A 20033-nucleotide genomic window follows, 5' to 3' on the forward strand; every position below is an offset into this window, starting at 1 on the left:
CACATTGTTAACAAAACTAATTTCAATCTTTTCTCATTAGCCTTTACCTATTACAAATTTTATGTCATCAAAAATTAAAGCGTATATATTTACTGTGTTTACTTAATATTATGTAATAAAATATCAGCACATTTCTCTTTTATAGTTTCATTTGGATACAATAAGAAATTATGATTTTTTTTATAATGCCCAATATTTAGACAGTTCTTTTTTTTCCTTTTATGTAAGTCCCTGAAAAATATTTTTGAGATACTGCTCTAGAAGATTTTTGAGGTCTTTTAAACCTTACATTTTATGATTTGATTATTTATGCGAAGGTCCACAAAATGCTCAAGCTGTAGCTCGCTCTTCCTTTTTGTTGTTCCTGGTTCTCTTCCTCCCCACCTGGCTTCCTCCCTCTCTTCCATAAATAATTCTGAAATATGACTTCAGGCCTGGTGACATTTTAGGTTCTGGCAGAACTGGACCCCCTATTGATCAGGTAAAAACAATGGGGAGCTCCAGGTTATTGCCTGCAAAGGGATCCTCATTTCCGAGAAGCCTGTGATACAGCCCTTCCCGCACATACCTCTTCTGTGACTGACTTCTGGTCTGTATTTCCCTCCCGCTCTCTAACTCAGCCCAAAGCTCAGCAATTGTCCAAGCTTTGCCTTTTGTCTCTTAGGGCTATCTCTTGGTTCCTTGGTCACTAACTCACCCTCATCCTACCTAACCTTTTTTTTTTTTTGCTCCCAGTTTTTTGGCTTCTTGCTCTGCACAAGACATAGCCTCTCGTTCCCAGTGCAGGCATCTGTGGTGGCTTTCTGCTTTGCTTCACACTGACAGGCTTGACCTGCAAGCAGGTGCGAAGACTACCTTCAGGCTAGTTCTTTGGCTTCCAACTGAATTCTTCAGGTGCTGGCAAGCCTTTCCCTCTGGTTCTGGCACCTTGGCTTACACTTTTATGTTGGGTCACGGTCATGGGATATGGTTTTGTCTTTCATATGAAAACATTCTATTTATTCAAGCATCATATACTGACTTCTTTCTGTATCTCTGGCAACATGTTGGGTGCGAAGGTTAATAATATAGTTAATCTCAGAAGTTAATATAGTTAATCTTGAAAGCTCTTTGTTAGCTTGAATAAGAAACAAGCAAGGACATAATTATTATTTCCTGTGTTCAGGTGCCATGAGAGAGGTCAGGGACAAAGTTCCGTGACAATGTCAAGTGTGGGGGTCATGTTACGAGTTGGTAACTCTTAATAACCTGTATTAATCACAGTTGTAATTTGTTTTTTATGAGTCAGGCATACAACCAAGGTCCTTATTTTACTTTTCTTGGTATTCCCAGCACAGGGCTTGGCATGTAGTAGGTGATTATTAAATACTTGATAACAAAATGAGTGATACTTTTTCTTATGAGGGAAAATAAATGTTTTTAGATGAGTCAGCTTTATACCACAGTTTCAGGGAATGAATTGTGATGAAAAGCGAAGATTGCTTTTACTTGAAAGAGGCTGACAAATTTCCCAGACCCGGGATCACTTTATGCGGTGTATGATTTAAGGGTGAGCAAGCATGCCAAGGCGGTCCACTTGAGCTGAGTGATGGGAAATGAGTTGTGGAGCTGTGGTCTTAGATGGTATTTTGTGAAAAATAGTAGGAGATTTATGACTATTAAACAACTTTGTAGCCACCCCTTCTTGTTTTGAAGCCTGCCAAATCTCTTCTCCTGTGGTCTGTATCATGTTCCTTCAGGGCATCCATGACGTTCAGAAGTATACACTGGAATGCGGTTTCCATGGGAGGCACCCAGTGGGAAGGGAGTTGAATTTTACACATTCACCCGAAGACATTTGTTTTCTGTAACCACTGAGTGAAATCCTCACTTTGCAAGTCTCTTATAGAATATACTGTAGTTTCACTGAATTTTTTCCATTGAGGTTGCCAAAGTTCTACTTTCCTTTCTGCATTATGGAAATAGCAATTTGATGTGAGTTTAAAAAATCATTAGCAACTGTCAAATTGTGTGTAGAAGAAGAGTACAGAAACCTTCAGCATGCTTCGGCAAACCTTAAACAGAAGGACTTCCCAGGCAGAATGAGGATTTCAAGGCTTGGAGTGAAGGTGACACGTGTTTACTATTATTTATCAGCTTTTCCCATTGTATTGTCACACTCAGTAGCTTTAGAAAAAACATATTTCTTCACAAAAAGCCAATCAGACATGCAAGGATTGTAAAATGTTTGAAGGAAATTGCCTCTAATTATGAGTTCATATCAATATAAGACTGCATAGATCAGAGAAGAGTCCATGGGTTTTGTTATTTTTTATTTTTTTCAGATTTTAATTTATGAAATTCCAGAAATATAGAAGAGTGTTAAATTTTTATAATTTTTTGATATTTTGACATATCTGTTTCATGTCATCTCTAAATTAAAAATTAAAAAATAGAAGCCTTCCCCCCTAGTATTTCTTTAGGTCTAATCCCTTTTCATGGATTTAATGTATAACTTTTACTATTTTTAGATGTTTACATACACACAGATTAAAGAAGTACGTATTTACATAAATAATATCATGCTACATTTGTCACATTGCAACTTGCATTTTATCTTTGTGTTAAATTTTCAGACCTTCTCAAATTGAAATAGATTTATCAGGTTTATTGCTCTTAAGCTCTAAATATTATTCCATCATATGAATATAGAACACTTTATTTATTCATTTTCTTCAGTGACAGTCATTTGAATTATTTCCAGTTTGTTCTGTTATAAATAATTCTGCAGTAAACATTGTTTTATGTTCCACCTTACAAACCTGAGTGGACTTTTCCATAGTGTATATGTATTTTAGATGAATTGCTCTAGCAATTTTCAATTTTATCTATATTACTAAATTATTTCCTGAAGTTTTTGAACCAATGGATAGGCCTACTGGCCAGGCATGAGAGGACAGGAGTTCTGTTTCCTTTCATTTCCTATAGCACTTGTGAGACGTAAGAGTTTGGATGAGTGAAAAGAATTGTTTGCTTTAATTTGCCTTGCCTTTAGTGCTAGTAAATTTGACCATCTGTCCTTTATTAACCATTCAGGTTTTATCTTCTTTGAGTTGCCTGTTATTTCCCTTGTCCATTTTTCATTCTCATTTACTGAGGGCCGTGTGTATTCTGGATGCTAATATTTTATTGTAGATATTATAAATATCTTCTATCAGGAGTGATTTAAAAAGTAAAGTATAAAAGTATAATTCTTGTATAGGTAGTTGGGAAATTTGTCGAGGACTCAAAGATTTGAAGTTATTTGTAGTTCTGAAAATTTAGATTTATCTAACTTTCTCTGTTCTTATTTTAGGAATATCTTCTTAGTCCAGGTTAAAAAAATTAAATTGTTCACTTATATTTCTCTTTTCTTTATGTTCTTTCTTTTTTTAATATTTTATTTATTGATTTTAGAGATAGAGGAAGTGGTGAATGAGAAGTAGCAACTCACAGTTGCTTCACTTTAGTTGTTCATTGATTGCTTATCATATGTGCCTTGACCAGTCAAGCCTAGGGTTTCAAACTGGCAACCTCAGCATTCCAGATCAACGCTCTAGCCACTGTGCTATCACAGGCCAAGACTGTCTATGTTTCTGTTATCTTATAATTCTCATACTATGAGTAAGTTGCTTCAGTTTCAAGGGGAGTTCTTTATTCTTGGGCAGGTAGCATACAAATTTAAGTCATTGTCTTGGACAAGACAATTTTTATAACATAAAAATTTCTTTTATGTAATAATTGTACCCTTCTGAATTGTGCTTCTAAGCATAGTATTCAGAGACCAAGTGTGTATGTATATCACTATTGAAAAGATCACATAGACTTAATTTTGATTAAAACCAAGTCAAAGAGATGGTATTTTGAATTCTGACTTGTGATAGTTTTCCTAAACATCCAGCCATGGAAGTCCCACCAAAAGACGTAGTTGGCAAAACTGTCCTTTCCTGGATTCTCTTCAATGACTGTATTTATACATGGACATGAAGCAGGAAAGTAATGATGCGCTAGTCATAGACTGCTGACTACAGGACAGAACTCAAGCCACACAGATTTTGCTTTGACTACAACTAAAAATAAAACTAAGTAGCTATTTTACTCTTGGTTACAAAACTCTAATGTTTTGCCCAGTCAGAGGTATTTGCTGAAAGGTAGTTTCTTCCAGTAATTTTAGGAAAAGCTGTCATTAAATTGTCAACAGCTCAAATTGAGATTAAAAGTGCTACGAAATATAACAGTATACCTACGATGCATATTGGAATTTTAGGCTTTTTCCGTGATGAGGTAGAGTAGGAACATTGACAGAGAAAGAAGCTATAGCCTCTTATGAGGGAAGCGTGGTAGATCTGTGCAAAGACAGCCTCGCACTCCCACCCCGTATGTCCTGCCTCAGCATTTGAATAGATGCCACTTTTAGAACACTGTCATTGGGTCTCATTTATCACATAGGGATTACAGGAGACCTTAAATGCCAAATGGAGAAACACATGGTGACTCTGGTATTTGAATTCTAATCTAATTTCTGACTCTTATATCATTGCAGCATCCTAAGTGTCTAATGATGTAGTAGCTAGCAAGTCTTATCTACTTTTTAAAACATTTTTCCTGGTGACTGAACTTTTATCTTTCTGGACCCAATACCCTTCAATCAAGTTTAAACACCACCTATTTCTCTGGGAGCTGGAGTGAAGTAATGCTACCTGATATCTACCCCTGCCTCAGGGACAGAGCTCCTGGTTCCACACCATTCAGAACTCTGTATGTAGATCCCCACTGAAAGATGCTTAATCAAACATCTCAAATGTCAAATATGGGTTTTAAAGGGGTTTTCCAGCAGTAGGTCTAATTCCTACTTAGTTCTGACTCCTATAATGTAGATAATCTCTTTGGAGAAAAGGCCCACTCCTAGTAGGGCAAGTATGTCCCACAGACTGTAGTTCCTATTCCAGAAAGAAAAATGCAGTGTTAATGAAATTTACTTTTCCATATGACACTTGGAAGGGTTGGAAGCTTAGGTTTTCTGATCCCAGCAAATGTTCTCTTTTGGATATTAAAAAAAAAGTAGCATTTGATTCAGAAGTCTCAAGAAGAGTTGTAGTGATGGTGCTTTTTGCTATAAGAAGCTACACTCTGCATGTGACACTGTGATTGGTCCTGAGTGACAACTGACATCACAGCCCTGGCCCTTTCTTCCTACCCTAGTCCCCCTGGATGTAGAGTAAGGCAAAGAGAGAGATAGCAGCCTGGGTCACACCACAGAATCTGATGGTTAAAGAGCTGTTTGTGTAGAATAAAAAAGCACTTTCATAGGTATATTTTACATCATTTTCTTATAGGCCTTGGAATGAATAACAAAGTTTTGTTGATAACCATAATATTCCACTTTCACTTGGGTCCTTTGGTGCTCCTGTTAAACTTGGCTAGAATCCCCACTGCACGGTCTGCTGTGGCTGATGTCCTTCCCCTAGTCACTACACTATGGTCTTACATCTTTGCCTTCTCTCTATCCCCATGCCATCGGGCCCAAGTAAAACAGCTCAGTTTCACATCTACCCTGGGAGCAGAGCTCAGTCTCTTCACGATTTCCATAGAAATATGCTCACAGTAAGCATTTAATCTTGAGTTATTGAAAGAGGACATGCGATAGAAATCTAAGCCTGTACCATTTTCTGCCTCCAATCTCTTCCTTTCCTCCTTCTTCTTGCAGTTCAGCACAGGGAACAAGCAGCCCTTCTCCCAGAGCCCCTACACTGCGCTGAGGCTCCTCAAAGCTGTGAAGTCTGCCCTGCACTCATCAATATATTATCTCAACACAGAAAACTCTTGTTCCTAAGAAAAGTCTTGCTCAATATTTTCTGAAAACCCAGATTCTGAGATGTGTGTGGTAAACAATGGTATTTAGTGTTGGTGTTGCTTCACGTCAACTTTTGCTTTTCTCACACAGGCTTCCAGCGACAGCATAGCTGCCTCTCCAGAGAGCCACTACACACCCCTGCCTTCTGCTTCTAGGGCGCTTACCAGTCACCAAGGTAGGACCCATGCTGATTGCTCAGTGGTTACAGGGCGCACCTGGTGTGCATGGCTGTAGGCTCCTGATGCTGCCTCAGTACTTTAGAAAGAACATACTGCTTTGCAAGACCTTGATGAGAAAACCATACCTGTCAAACCTTGCAATTTTAACTCATATTAAACAGAATTTAGTGGCAGTCTATTGGGAAGGCAAATAAATCCATGGTCTAATGTAATTTTGTGATTTTATTTTCTTTAAAGAGATTATAGTACTTAAAAATTACTAAGAAGATAATTACCTCTGCAAAAGGGATGAAGAGAAATGGGGGAACTCACTAATATTTGTAAAAGTATCATTGTTTGGGAGTCTAATCATTGAAATCTATAATTTAAAAATAAATTAACTCTATATTGAAGCTAAAAGGAGTTACAGTTTGCCTGAAAATAGTGAAACGAATCAATGTGTACTTTTTCCTGAATTATCTGAACCTCGAAACATTAATTTGGCTTACCCAGTTTTTCCAAAGCCTTGAATTCCTATTACCATCTCTAGAGTCTTTATGGAATGTAATTTAAAAATGCTTATTCCTAAGCCAACTGCTTAGGCCAAAGACAATGCGATCACCTTTGCTGGAATTGATTAGTTCAGGGCTAGGCCATGCAGTGTAACATGTTTGCCCCATTTTATTCTGGATGTGACAATAGCCATGTGTCCTAATAGTGACCCTTACCTTTCAAGGATAAGTGAGCATGGGCTTAGATTGAGGGCATTACACACGTTAAACATCATTTTCACAGGCAGGAAACATGTGGGTTACTAAATGAGTATGGTCCAGCTTTGTCTTCTGGCTACACTGCAGGGTTGTGGGAAGGAGAAGAGGCTGCAGAAATGCCCAGATAGCGGTGGAGCCACTCCTCTAAGAAGATGTAGGAGCTCTGGGCAAATGGCATATTTCTGCAGGAAATGACCCAGGGGATAAATGCGGGATTCCAGTTGTCTGTGACTTGGGTTTGTGTTGCATCTTTGATGTCTGGGCACAGTAGAACTTTACTATTTTTAAATATCTGTTGGTTCAATTAGGGTTTTTTTGTGATTCTGTTTATTTCAGTTTTGTGAAAATCAACTTTGCTCAAAGTCAGGTAGAATAAATTGCTGCCAACTTGTTATATTTTGAGAGGCATGAATAGATCTCCTTCACTGACTGTTCTTATGAAGGTTTTGAGCATATCCCTTTAGAGACTTTTTTTTAAATTCCCCTAGGCAAATAATAATTCCTAATCTAGAAAGAACAACAAATTAACCCTAGCATCATAGCACCATGGATTTATTTAATAGTTTCTTATATTTGAGTGAAGGTAATTGTACTGTATGTGGCCAGTTGAATGCATTGCACAGGAACTGAAGTCTTAGAGCTCTCAAAACCACTTGTAAAAGTTGATATGTCTATGAAATTGAGATTTCACAGCAGGAGGACATGATCATTAGTGTTAATCATCAATAAGACAAAAATCATCTGTCATTGTAACAGTAAAATAATAAATCTGAACCTTGAAGAGACAATATAAGAAAAGTTTTGGAGGTATTTTGAGTAATTTTTGGAATATGGAAGAATGCCTAAGGTGGTTAGAGTGAGAATAATGATCTTGGGTGACTTCAGAGCCTAACATCAATGGGGAAAATGTTACTTAAAGAGAGCCAACAACAGATGTCGCTTACTCAGGAATATTTCTTGGTACCTCATCAATGCTAAGGACTTAGATGGTGAAAAAGTGAATTGTCAACAAGAAATGATGGCCAGGTGTTTGGGCCTCTGGTCATATAAAAAGACCAGTAAAAAGAGAGGCAAAAAAGCTCATTAAAGCTGACTTATTATTGGACTAATCTATGCAGGGAAAAGATGAGGCATATATTGTATTTCAGCTTGGCATGAATCATACAATGACCAGTGGGGAAAGATATATTTTTTGACCCCTAGAATGAAACCACTAAGTGTCATCTAGTTTTTCTTTTTTTACATAAATAATTAACTTAAAGAAATTATTCTAAATTTCTGATCATATAAATTGGTGAACTGTTTGAATGTCATTTGTTAATACCCTCCTGGAAACAGCTTACAAACATCCATAAAAGTGCATTCACATTGTGAAGGCAGATTATATCAATTCTCTCTCAAGTGAAATCCTCTATTATGTCTGAAACTTGGTCCATAAAGCCTTAAGTGGAAATTCTACTTGCAAATAATTTTTGATTCACCCAGTTCCCAATCTCTTTTCATTCTGCACCAACAACTACACAAACTAGCAGGCAATAGTTCATGTGAAAATTGCTGTTTCCCAATCCATGCCATTTTCCTTTTATGTACTTGTCATTTTATGTATCTTCCAATGTCGAGTATGATGGGCCTCAAATTCATGTCTTAAGGATTCTAGATCAAATGCAAGAAAATTCTGGGCTCAGAATAATGATCAGGAGATAGAGGACTCGATTTTTCTTTCCTCTTTGTGTGTGTGTGTGTGTGTGTGTGTGTGTGTGTGTGACTGACAGAGACAGAGAGAGGGACTGATATGAACAGACAGATCGGAAGGAAGAGAGATGAGAAGCATCAATTCTTCGTTGCAGCACCTTAGTTTCTCATTGATTGCTTTCTCATATGTGCCTTGACCGGGGGGCTACAGCAGACCAAGTGACCCCTTGCTCAAACCAGATGAGCCTGTGCTCAAGCTGGCGACCTCGGGGTTTCAAACCTGGATCCTCCCTGTCCCAGTCTGATGCTCTATCCACTGCGCCACCGCCTGGTCAGGCAGGACTCTATTTTTCAGTCTGTAACTTACAGATAATTTGTTCATCATAGGAAGCGTAGTAGTGTGCAGTACTTTCTGCTTCCTAGATGAAATTTGTTTTCTGATCTTATTTGTTTTGGTTTTTCCCCTGTCGAGGTACTTACGTTTGTTTCTACTTCCTCAGTGCAGCTGTTCCTATTCTGCTTTGTATAGTAGAGGTCAGGTAAACAATATTTTGAACTGCTCAGGAATGAAAGCTCCCTGAGGGGCAGTACAGATTCAAACCTTTCTTCTCTTTCACATCTCAGACTCTTGCTCATTCTTCAGGTATCAGCTTCAATATCACCATCCCAAGGAGGATTCCCTGACCCTACCCTTCACATTTATGTTAGGCCATGTTTACCTTTGCAGGGACTGTCTTCCCTGATAGGCTTTCAGCTCTCAGGAGGAGAGGAGGAGATTGTGTCTGTTTGCTCACTGCTATATCTACACTGCTTGGCACAGGGCCTCTTACTTAATCGGAATTCAGTAAATATTTGTTCAGTAAATTATAAGTGATAGAAACCCATGGGAAAGTTAGATACCTCTGCAAGGTAGCTTGCTGTATCTCAGTAAATAGACCCATCTTACTGTGGGGTGAGCACACACGAAAGGGGAAGGCCAGCCTTGTGGACCTCAGACCACAACTCTGCTTCTTCCAGAAACTCAAATATTATGGATGGAAACCATATCTATTGATTCTCTGCCAGACAGCATTTAGCCACACTGCATAACTTCCGAGGAGATAATTATTTTAATGTCACAGTTTTTAAACTCTGGTGTTTTGATAGTAGAAAGGGAATAGGGCAAATGGGAACAACTAGAGGATTTGTTTTACTAGAACAGAAGGTCTCAGAAAAGGGACTGACTCGCAGTATGGTGTGGGCTGCAGCACAGGTGCGGTTCTGGAATGATCCACCTGGCATCTCTCTGAAAATTCTGTTTTAGGTCTGAGCCTGTCTTTAGAGTGTGGGGGACGTGGGGCTGTGTCAGTGATTTCAGCTGCTACTTAGTAGCAGTCTACATGCTATATCCTCAGTGGATATCCCAGATATGAAGAATGTGAACATGTTTGTTAGAGGAATATCTCTAAATATGTTTTGTGCATAGGACATACCCTGTAAGTCGTGTACTTTCACTCTTTACCTGGTAGCCATTAGATGTAGAATTTGCATTTATGTAGACCATTGCATCTTTTGAGGAAGACATTTCTATTAAGAGCACAGACCATATCATCCTTAAGACTGTCCTATAAAACTGAAATACCATTATTCCCATTTAACAAGAGGAGGACACTAAATATTTCTAGGGGAGTGTGAGTCCCTCAGCAACAGAGGCAAGGCAAAAAATTAAAGTCCCTGCCCTTAATTCCCAGGCCTCCCCTGACATTGTCCTTCATACAGGACATATGAAGCGAATGCAGGACTGATGTGGCGCTGTGCTGGAGGGAAGAGGAGGGAGAGCCCGGGAGAGCACAGCCTGGAATGCCACTGCGGGGGACTCTCCACTGCCTGTGCAGAGAGGCACAGCGTCCTTGCCTCTTTCCATCCAGGAATTGCCTGTCACACCCCTGTCCTCCCCTTCTTTTAAATTACACATCTATAAATTCTGGAACAGAGATAGTTTGAGAAATCAAAGAGGAAAATGCTATGGTATCATTCTGAATTCAGATAGAGAAAATAGAAGACACACTATATATTCAAATTATAAAGCGTTTTAGTGTAAGGAACAGGAGATTTCCACAATTAGGCAAGGACTGTCGAAGAAGCTGCCACCTAGAGTCTCAGCCTGTGATAATTCTCAAAAACTTACTGAAGTGTGTGGGTATCTTAGGAACCCCTTGGAATCTCCTACTGAATTTTTAATCTGCAGCAACAGTGATTCTCAAGAAGTTCACTTGGATACTGTTTCAAAAATTCAAACTATCTCCTCCTTCTCCTTGGATTTCCAAATCCTACTCCAATATCTCTCTTTGGCTCCCTGTAACCTAGAACCATGCAACAAGGGAATTCTGGGAAATGTAGTTTTCAGGTTTCCTCTGAGTTGCAGAGGAGACCTTAAGAGAGAGTGGTGGTGGTGCCTGGTTAAAATAAACAATCTGGCACATTATGGTAATCCTACCTCACCAACAATTGTCACATTGAAGGTCCCATTCCCATGTATTTACACGTACATTTTGCAAAGTAAGTGCAAGCCCAGTGAAAACCTCAATTATTATTTTTTCCAAATGCTTATACAGTCTTGAAAATGGGCCATATTAGCTTGCCATATCAAGCATTGGACTTTAAATGTGTAAAAGAAAGAAAGCAAGTGGAAATCTGCTATGAAAACTTGCTTGGAGAGGATAACCATCCTACATCTATCCTTGGCAATCTCGCCATTATCTTTATTGACACAGTTGTTAGGTGCACATCCTCTTCTCCAAGGCCTTGGTCTGTTTGTGTTTGAAATTGATTGCTGGGACTGTCACAAAGTGATTTACATAGCAACTTATCATAATTAGTTACCGTCTGCAGTTTCCTTAATGTGAGTTGCATTTGATGCTTAGCAATTGATTTTTGTGTATTTCTCCATGAGGCAGCTCAATGTGTGCTGTTCTGAAAAGAAGAAAAAGACAGAAAGAAAAACTGTGGGTATTTTTTATTTTTATTTTTCAAACAATTTTAGCCTGCAATATTATAAAATGCATTTTCATGGAAGCCATAAATACAAAGTGTATTTCTTCAACTTGTTAAATAAGACAAAGTGAAATGAATAAGGGGAAAAATAAATGGGTGCATATGAAGATGTGGCAATGTAGACAGTGATGTTTGGGCTGGGGAGATGTTGGCCAGAAAAGCTGCATGCCAGCAAGCAGAATACTTTCAGGAGGGCTTGGGATGGGGCTGCTTGATAATCAAACTGTTCATCACAATTTATCTTAGGGTTATAGAATTTGGAGGCAATCTGTCTCTTTCAACAAATTTTTAAAACATTATTTTATTTTTTATATTCCTACCATCTTGCCATGTCAACACACAGGAAATGTAAAAGTTAAGTAGGTTTCATCATTATAAACAAAATCTATACAGAATAATAGCAAAAACTCAAAGATAATAGATCCATTTATTTAGATTATTTTAGTAGTTCAGCATCAGGAAATCCTCGTGCCTATTGCTTGTTAGTTATCACTGACCAACTGAAAGAATGGAACAGCAATCTGAGGATTTGGGGTGAGTTTGCCAAGCAGGTCTCACTTGAGATCGGACCCTCTGACTTAGGCAGCACTACTTATTTGTGGCCTTCTGTCTTCTGGGGTATTTTGATTACAGTTGAACCTTGAACAACAAAGGGGTGTGTGGTGCCAACCCACTGCACAGTCAAAAATCTGCTTGGAACTTTTGACTCTCCCAAAACTTAACTACTTATAGCCTTTTGTTTTATTATTTAATTTATTTATTAATTTTAGAGGGGGGGGAGGGAGAGAGAGAAACACTGATTTGTTGTTCTACTTATTTATGCATTCATTGGTTGATTCTTGTATGTGCCCTAACTGGGAATTGAACATGCAACCTTGGCACATCAGGATGATGCTCACCAACTGAGCTACTTGGCCAGGGCCCCTACTAATAGCCAATTTGTTGACTAGAAAGAAGCCTTACCATAACATAAACAGTTGATTAACATGTATTTTATAGGTTATTTGTATTATATACTGTATGTTTACAATAAAGTAAGCTAGAGTATAAAATGTTATTAGAAAAACCATAAGGAAGAGAAAATACATTTACACTATTATATGTATTTATTGAAATAAAATCCTTGTATAAGTTGACCTGCACAGTTCAAACTTTGGTTCCTCAAGTGTCCCCTGTATCTTTCAAGGGAGTTAACCATCAGGTGATTTCTCTGCTTCACTGAAGGTTCATCAAAATGTGACAGATTCAGCTTTTCCTATAGAAAGTGCTTTGAAAGATGTGTTTGTGAGAGAGGTGGGGGAGGGAGAGAAAATTACAGATTACATTGGCAGGTGGCAAGGTAGGCCTCCCTGCTGATGGGGGACATATTTCATCTGTGCGTCCTGCCAAGTAAGGCGGCTCTCTTTGAGGCAGGATAAGAAGAAGCTAGGAAAATTCTTTGGCAAATGGAATGGGGAAACTGAGAGAGATAGCTGAACAAACTGGCATTTATATCCAGATGATAAATTGCAAGGTCTTATCTTTCCTAACTAAAGATACTTGGGAGCTAATGGTTTACTGCAGGGGTCGGGAAGCTTTTTGGCTGAGAGAGCCATGAACGCTACATATTTTAAAATGTAATTCCGTGAAAGCCATACAATGACCTGTGTACATTACGCATTATCCAATAAAAATTTGGTGTTGTCCCAGAGGACAGGTGTGATTGGCTCCAGCCACTTGCAACCATGAACATGAGCGGTATGAAATGAATGGATTGTAATACATGACAATATTTTATATTTTTAATGTTATTAATTTTTTTATTAAAGATTTGTCTGCGAACCAGGTGCAGCCATCAAAGGAGCCACATCTGGCTCATGAGCCATACGTTTCTGACCCCTGGTTTACTGTATATACCCATTTTGATGAGTTAGTATATTGAAGGACACACCCAGAAAGTTGATAACTATTCTATTGAGATTCTCCCCTGAGACTTCCCCTAAAATTTCTGCTGTTAGAAAACAGATAAGAGCCGTCAAGATAAAAGAAGTACATGCTCTCCTTGGAGCAGGCCTGTGCCCTTTCTTTTCTCGGCCATGCACTTTTGCTCTCTTCCTCCTAAAGTCTGAGGTCCCTATAAAACTTTTAGCCAGTTAGAAGGGGCAGTGAAAGATTGTCCTAGGTGGACTCCCTGAACTTGTCTTCAAGGCCCCCTTTTCTTTGACTTTTCAGTGAGCTAACAGTAGCTCCACCTTGGCTCACTCATATCACTGCGACTTTTACTTCTCATTGAGTCCACACAGCCCCATGTGGCTCACTTCTGTCCTATAACATTTTAGAGAGCCAAAGAAGCCCATGCCTAGGCTCTCTCCTGTTGTTTCTTCTACCCTAAGCCCTTCTTTTGTTTTATTGTCCTCAGCTAAACATACTTTCAAAGTCACCTGGACTTGTGTTGTAGAATCTTTCCTGTATGAAGTCAAGAAGCCACACATTCCAGTCCATGTCAGGGCAGACCACACTCAGTCTCAGTCCCTTTCTGGTGACATCTTCTTTCAGACTTTATGTTATGGCTTTGCCCTGGCTGCGTATGTGTATGTGTGTATGTGTGTGGGGGGTCTGTTGATTTCTGGAGCAGAGATCTTATTAGCATTTTTAATTATATAATTATATAAATGCTTTCCTCTGATGACATTTTCAATAGAACATATTACTTTAGTTTTCTCCATAATGCTTTTATGGGCTTATAATCTTGGTGGAATTCTCAGATGCTGAGAAATGCTGAAGTTTCTTTTATTTAATCGAGGTGACTAGTGATTTGACAGTAGTGGTTGACAGGTTTATTTTATCTGCGTGGCAGTGGGAGCCTATTTTTCAGCGTGTGCATTCAGTTCTAAAGTAAAAAGACTTTACTAAGTGCTGAATAAATTGTGCTTTCCTTTGATTCTAGACCTTGCTGAAATGGTTTAAAAACTCTAGTCTGGGTCATCAAATTCATCTCCCTGCTGCTTTGCAGGGTCAATAGCTTTACTCTGTACTGAGCAGGCTGTGTGGATTGGAATGGAGGGTGGTGTAGATTAAAACTTCCACACATATATAGATAGATGTGCATGTGCACATGCTGACTGAGAGGGTGGCAGTGATGGAAAAGCAAGCCAAGTGGAATCTGAAGATGGATGAATCTGTTCGACTATTACTAAGACTGGCATGGACTCTAGCCAGGAACTTTAAGCAACCTCCTTTACACATTTGAAATCCATAGGGATCCATTTCCTATCCTTTTTCTCCAAGGATGATCTTTCATTTGTAGCCTTCAGGATTGCTTTATTTAGACTCTTTGGGCAGAATTGTGGTGCACTTGTGCTCACAGAGGGACTAGGAATTTGTTTTTTCTGCTTTAAAAGTTAAGCAAGGAGGGCAAAATAGAATCACCTCCCCCACCCACCACACACACCCAACAGTAATGAACCTTACTTCTGAGGATGATCAGTCAAAAAAATAACCTTTCCTCTAACAGACAGTGCAAATAAAAAATGGTACTAAAAACATGTCCCTCTGCTTTAAAAAAATGAAGGGCTTGATATTGACAGGGTTGAAAATTCTAAATGTCTTGAAGTTTTAGAGTCATGAGCTGTTTCTTCTCCCTTGCACTGATCAAATGGAACTCCTGAAATGACAAGTATTGCTCTAAGCAGTGGCATTCAGAGACTGCTCCAGCATGTCTTCATTAAGTACCCACTGTGTACAAAGTATATGTCAGGGTGTGCGGAGAATTCAGAAATAGAGGGCATGGGGTCTGTCTTTTGGGAATTTGTGGTTTGACTGAGGAGATACCAAAACTGAAGCAATACCAACCAGACAAGATATTATGGATTGTGTAAGTAAGAGTTGCCTTCCTTGGTAAACACTTGTGTTAGCGCTACAAATGTTGAGAAAAGATACGGATCAGTAAACACTAGAATTTTCAGGCCTGGCTAGGAGACGTTGGCTTGGAGCTTTGAAGAGCATGTAGGGCATGGGTAGGTGGAGGACAAAGGCACCTTCCATAGAATAGCTAGACTGGATGGAGGCAGGGACCCAATTTTTAAAAAGTCAGAAATAAGGTCACTTACATAGGGAAGGTTTATATTATGACATCTTTGAAAAGTCTGGAGCATCTAGAATTGATTTAAAGCTGTGTATGTAATTATTAATCTGTAAGCAGTGTGCAAGGGGATTGGAAAGAAAGACCTTGGACTCCAGGAGACCACTGTGGGATGGCACAGAGGGAGCTTGTTCCAGTTTAGAAGCTTTCAATTCCTTGTCACCAAGCTATGTGACTGCAGACTCTGGCCTTCAAAAAGCATGTTTCTAGCAAAGGTAATTTAGGAAACAACTTAGTAACAGATGGGGAAGGCAGCTGGGGCCAGGACACTGCCAGTGAAGCAGGGGCGGGGGCCACGTAAAGGGAACCTTATGGCCACTATGGAGATGCTATTTGAGGTTGCTGATGGTTTAGTTGTGAATTATCCCTGGCCTGCGCATCAAAGAAAATGGTCAGTCAATGCTTCTCTCCCCATCTTTTTAAAAATATTTCTGATGTTGGCTTTTGAAAGCAAAATTGAGAGCCCAACATCAGTTAGGTTAATGTTGAAATCATCTAGGGTTTGATGATGAAGGCCTGGAGTTACTGGCTGGCTGGGGGAACAGAGGATAAGGGAAGCAAATACTCTGTTTGCTACAGAGCGACATTCTGTAGCAAATGCAACAGACTGAGCTAATGACTGAGTATATTTTGAGATGGAGAGTACCAGAGAGCAGAAGGCAACAAGGCAGCTTGCAGAGTGTGTAGGGAGCTGTGGCCTCTGCCTGTACCCCCTCTCTCAATCCCCTCTTGCAAGATTCTTCCCCACCACTCATGCATAAACTGTAATCCCGTCAGCTAAATGGAGGCCTTCTGGGATTCATACTGTGGAGCTCATGACAATAGGAACAAATATACAATAAGCAGACAAAGCAGCCACAAGAATTTGTTCTCTTCCAGTCTTTGGCTCAAGATGAGCTACATTCTTTTATAATCGAAATGCCCAGTGTGTTTTATTTCTGAACATTGGGTTTCTGAAGGGAGAGGTAGTTGAAGCCAATAGTTTTTCTCTCGGTCGTTCAGCTGAGGGCTCTGCTCTGCCCAGCATGGACTTCCCAATCCCAGTTTTCCTAACTCATTTGTTTCCAGGTCTCGTAGAACGCTTTACCCTGGCCACAGGTTTTTCCTAACGTAGAGATTTTACAACCTTTTTGGAACAAATAAACAAACATCTGGAATCATGTGGTACATTTAATTAAAAAGTTTGCATTTGGCCAGAAATGTTAAAATCATGAAAAATGACCTGTCGGTGAGCTCAAGAAGGCCAAGCGATGACGTTGTTGGCTGTGAGTGAATTGAAATTGAGTGAGGTGAACACCTGCTGGTAAGCCTGCTCCCCTGGCTTTCCCCTCCCAGCCGTTAATATTTATTGTTCTGCTGCTTTCTCCATTCTAATGAAATTTTGGGTTGAGGCTGGTTGGGAAGAGGGCTGTTACTTTTCCAATAACCTTGGATTTGTTGGGAAGTGTGTACTTTATATAGGGTGTGGTTTGGAGCTTTTTGACTTTTCAGTTCTCTTAATCAGAATTCCATCTGCTTCAGGTCACTGCAGGGGCTTGTTTCTATTTCTTCAATCCGTCACCCAGCCGGGTTCTTTTGAGAGGGACCTCATGCTGAGGCTGTGGAAGAATCACAGGAAGCTGTGGGCTCTGCCTTCAAGAATCCTACAGTCTAAATGGGGAGCTAAGTGTCCGCATGGAGAAAGCAGAGGCCAAGCGGGATGGAACAGTGCAGAGAAGGAGGAGAGGCATGGAGACAGGCCTGGGCCGTGGCCCTGCATGAAAGGGAGAGCTGAACTGAACAAACAGGTGGGAGGAGAAAGCTGGGTTTACCAAATCACTTGGGAGTGGCCCCTGCTAAGTTGTTTTATTCAGGTACAGAGAAAAGGCGTTATTCCCCCCAGCTTCCACTTCCAAATGTGCAGGGGCTCTTTCCCTCATCAATGCACACAAGCCCACAGGCTGAGTAGAAAAATGAGTGCTTCCTACAGAAATGCAGTTTCAAAACACGTTTGCCATCTACTATCATTCCGCTCAAGCATTTCCACCCAAATGTTGCTCCTGTGAATGTTGATTATAAACATTCTAAAGCCACCACTGGAATGACATCATTTATATTAGATAACAAAGCTGGAGGAACTCTGTGAGTGTGAAAGAGAAGTTGGGGACAGACCACATGGAGTTCTTGTTTACTTTCTGGCCGTGGTCTAGGTGGAGTGTGTGTTTTGGTCAAATAAGTTTGTAAATATGATATATATGTTTGCTCGCTTATAGTTTGTATTGAGTGTGGGGGACAGGCTGTAAGCAGACTGGGTCGTTATAGCCTAAGGCTTAATTTTAAGACTAAGCTTTTCCCCACACCCTTGACTGATTGCATGATGTGGGGTGGTGCACTCTCATGAGAAATCCCATTATGCCTCAGATAAGTGACTTTGTATCAGAGACTTCCTTATTTGTATATCGGATTAAAGGTTTTGGTTTCTACACTATAGAGTGGGACAGACCAGGAGAGGAGAGCACATAAAGGCCACTTGGAGGCAAGGAGAGGCAGCCAAGATGGCGGAATGCTGAAAGAAAAGCCAGTTAGTGCAGAGTTTGTGCAGAGAGAAGGAGATGGGGAACAGAGGTGAATAAGATTGGTGAGACCTTTGATTCTTGGAAACTCAGATAAGTCAGTAGCTTTGTAAGCACTGAATGAGTGGGTTTTGGAGCCCAGTGTGTGTTTTTACTTGCCCGCTGGGTGCAAGCTAGGATTACAGGTAATGGCCCACCAGTTCCAGCTCCGTTGTTTCATTACTGTCCGTCTGAATCTAATGCGAACCTACATGGGCCAGGCAGCTGTGATGCTGGCCATGGCTACTGGCCACACAGTGTGTGTGAGAAGGAATATTAAAGCAAGGGTTGTTTATGATCATTCTGTGTTTCTAATCAGCTTCTCCTCTGTGAGGTACACTTATGGTGAACTAAAACACAACTTTTGTTTGCATGTTAAGTGAAGAAGCTTGAGACTATCTGGCTTTGCAGAATGCATGCTCTTACATATCTTCCACTTGAGGGTTTATACCCAAGATGAAGTTATTTTAAGGAAAAGATGAGAAGTTTTTTATTGTTGTTACACACAGAATACCAGGGAAGTAGCCAGAAGCTAAAACTACAGCGGGTGCCCTTCTGGTTGGATCTAAGGAAAGGATGAGTACTGTTGAACTCAGGAGTAGATTGTCAAGGAAGATTGGAAAATCAGTATTCCCCAGGGCCTCTTCCTGAAGGCTCTGCTCACCTGCCTTTCAGAGTTGAATAGTGTAGCCTGAAGGAAGTGAAATGAAACTTACACAGCTTTCCAATCCACTCAGGATATGAAACCCAGATCCAGGGTTGTCTGTGTCATTGTGAATTCAACTATTTTCATAAAATAAAACCTGGATTTTACCTTGACCTTGCCGGACTTCTACAAGCACAGATAGATACAAGACAATCCTAGAAAAACACTCCACTTTATCAGAGGAGTTCTTAGTCCTCAACCCTTTATTATTCTTGTGCATCTGTTTCTTTAAATACTCTCTGCAGAATCATTAGCATGAAAATAAGAGTACAGCAACTCGGAATTTTCCGTTTGTAGCTTCATTAGTCTGGGAGGTCAAAGTTCTATCCCCAGGGATGCTAATGCAAACTCTGTGTGCTGTTCCAGGGCAAATGTTTCTCAACTGAAAGAAGGGAGGGGGTGGGGACCTGGGAAGATAATGCAACCCTAATTCCAGAACACAGACTGCCTGGAGGTTCCAATTTAAATTGCCCTTTTACCCCTTTTCTCACCCTCCCCAGAAAGAAAAAAAATCTTGTGTTGTAAGAACAGACATCTGTGTAAGAACAATAAAACAGTCTTCTCTCCTGTGGATTAGCTCTTTTATTCCTTTATTTATCTTGCTATACCTCATAAGTTTCTCCCAAATCAAGGAAAGTCAGAGAGGATAAGATGCAGTCCCTTTCTTTGGTTTTGATTAAAGGAGCCCGTATAACCAATCCCCTCCCACAAATTTCTTTTCTCAAGAGAGAGCTTTCCTTTTTGTCTAATTTCTCTTTTTTTCCTTCATCTGCTTCCTTGAATTCTTTCTAGAACTTACTTCATACAGTCTGTAAATCAAATAGCCCAGGTCCCCTAGAGAGCAGAGTAGGCAGGGCAGTGGATGCTGAAGTATCTGGAAAATGGTCAAGTTCAAGGAAAACTAAGATGGATAATAACCATGTTTCACAGCCTCCTTTTCCTCTTCCGAATCACGAGAAATGTATTAGTTAGTTCAAAAGAAATGATAGTAACTACTGAGCACACACTATGTATAAAGCACTTTTCCAAGCATTAAGGATAAGAGATGAATAAACCAGTCAAAAATTTTGCCTTCAAAGAGCATACACTCT

The 20033-nt window shown here is 39.8% G+C and overlaps 1 protein-coding gene across 1 annotated transcript in view; it reads left to right on the forward strand.

Moving 5' to 3' along the window:
* Positions 1-20033, forward strand: part of LRMDA (leucine rich melanocyte differentiation associated) — a 1241357-nt gene that overhangs the window by 952826 nt on the left and 268498 nt on the right. Inside the window, exon 10 of the mRNA XM_066244152.1 lies at positions 5963-6047. Coding sequence (XP_066100249.1) covers positions 5963-6047 — 85 coding nt within the window. The remainder of the gene's footprint in view (positions 1-5962; positions 6048-20033) is intronic.

Source organism: Saccopteryx bilineata, chromosome 9, assembly GCF_036850765.1.
Source record: "Saccopteryx bilineata isolate mSacBil1 chromosome 9, mSacBil1_pri_phased_curated, whole genome shotgun sequence".
Classification (NCBI taxonomy): Eukaryota; Metazoa; Chordata; class Mammalia; order Chiroptera; family Emballonuridae; genus Saccopteryx; species Saccopteryx bilineata.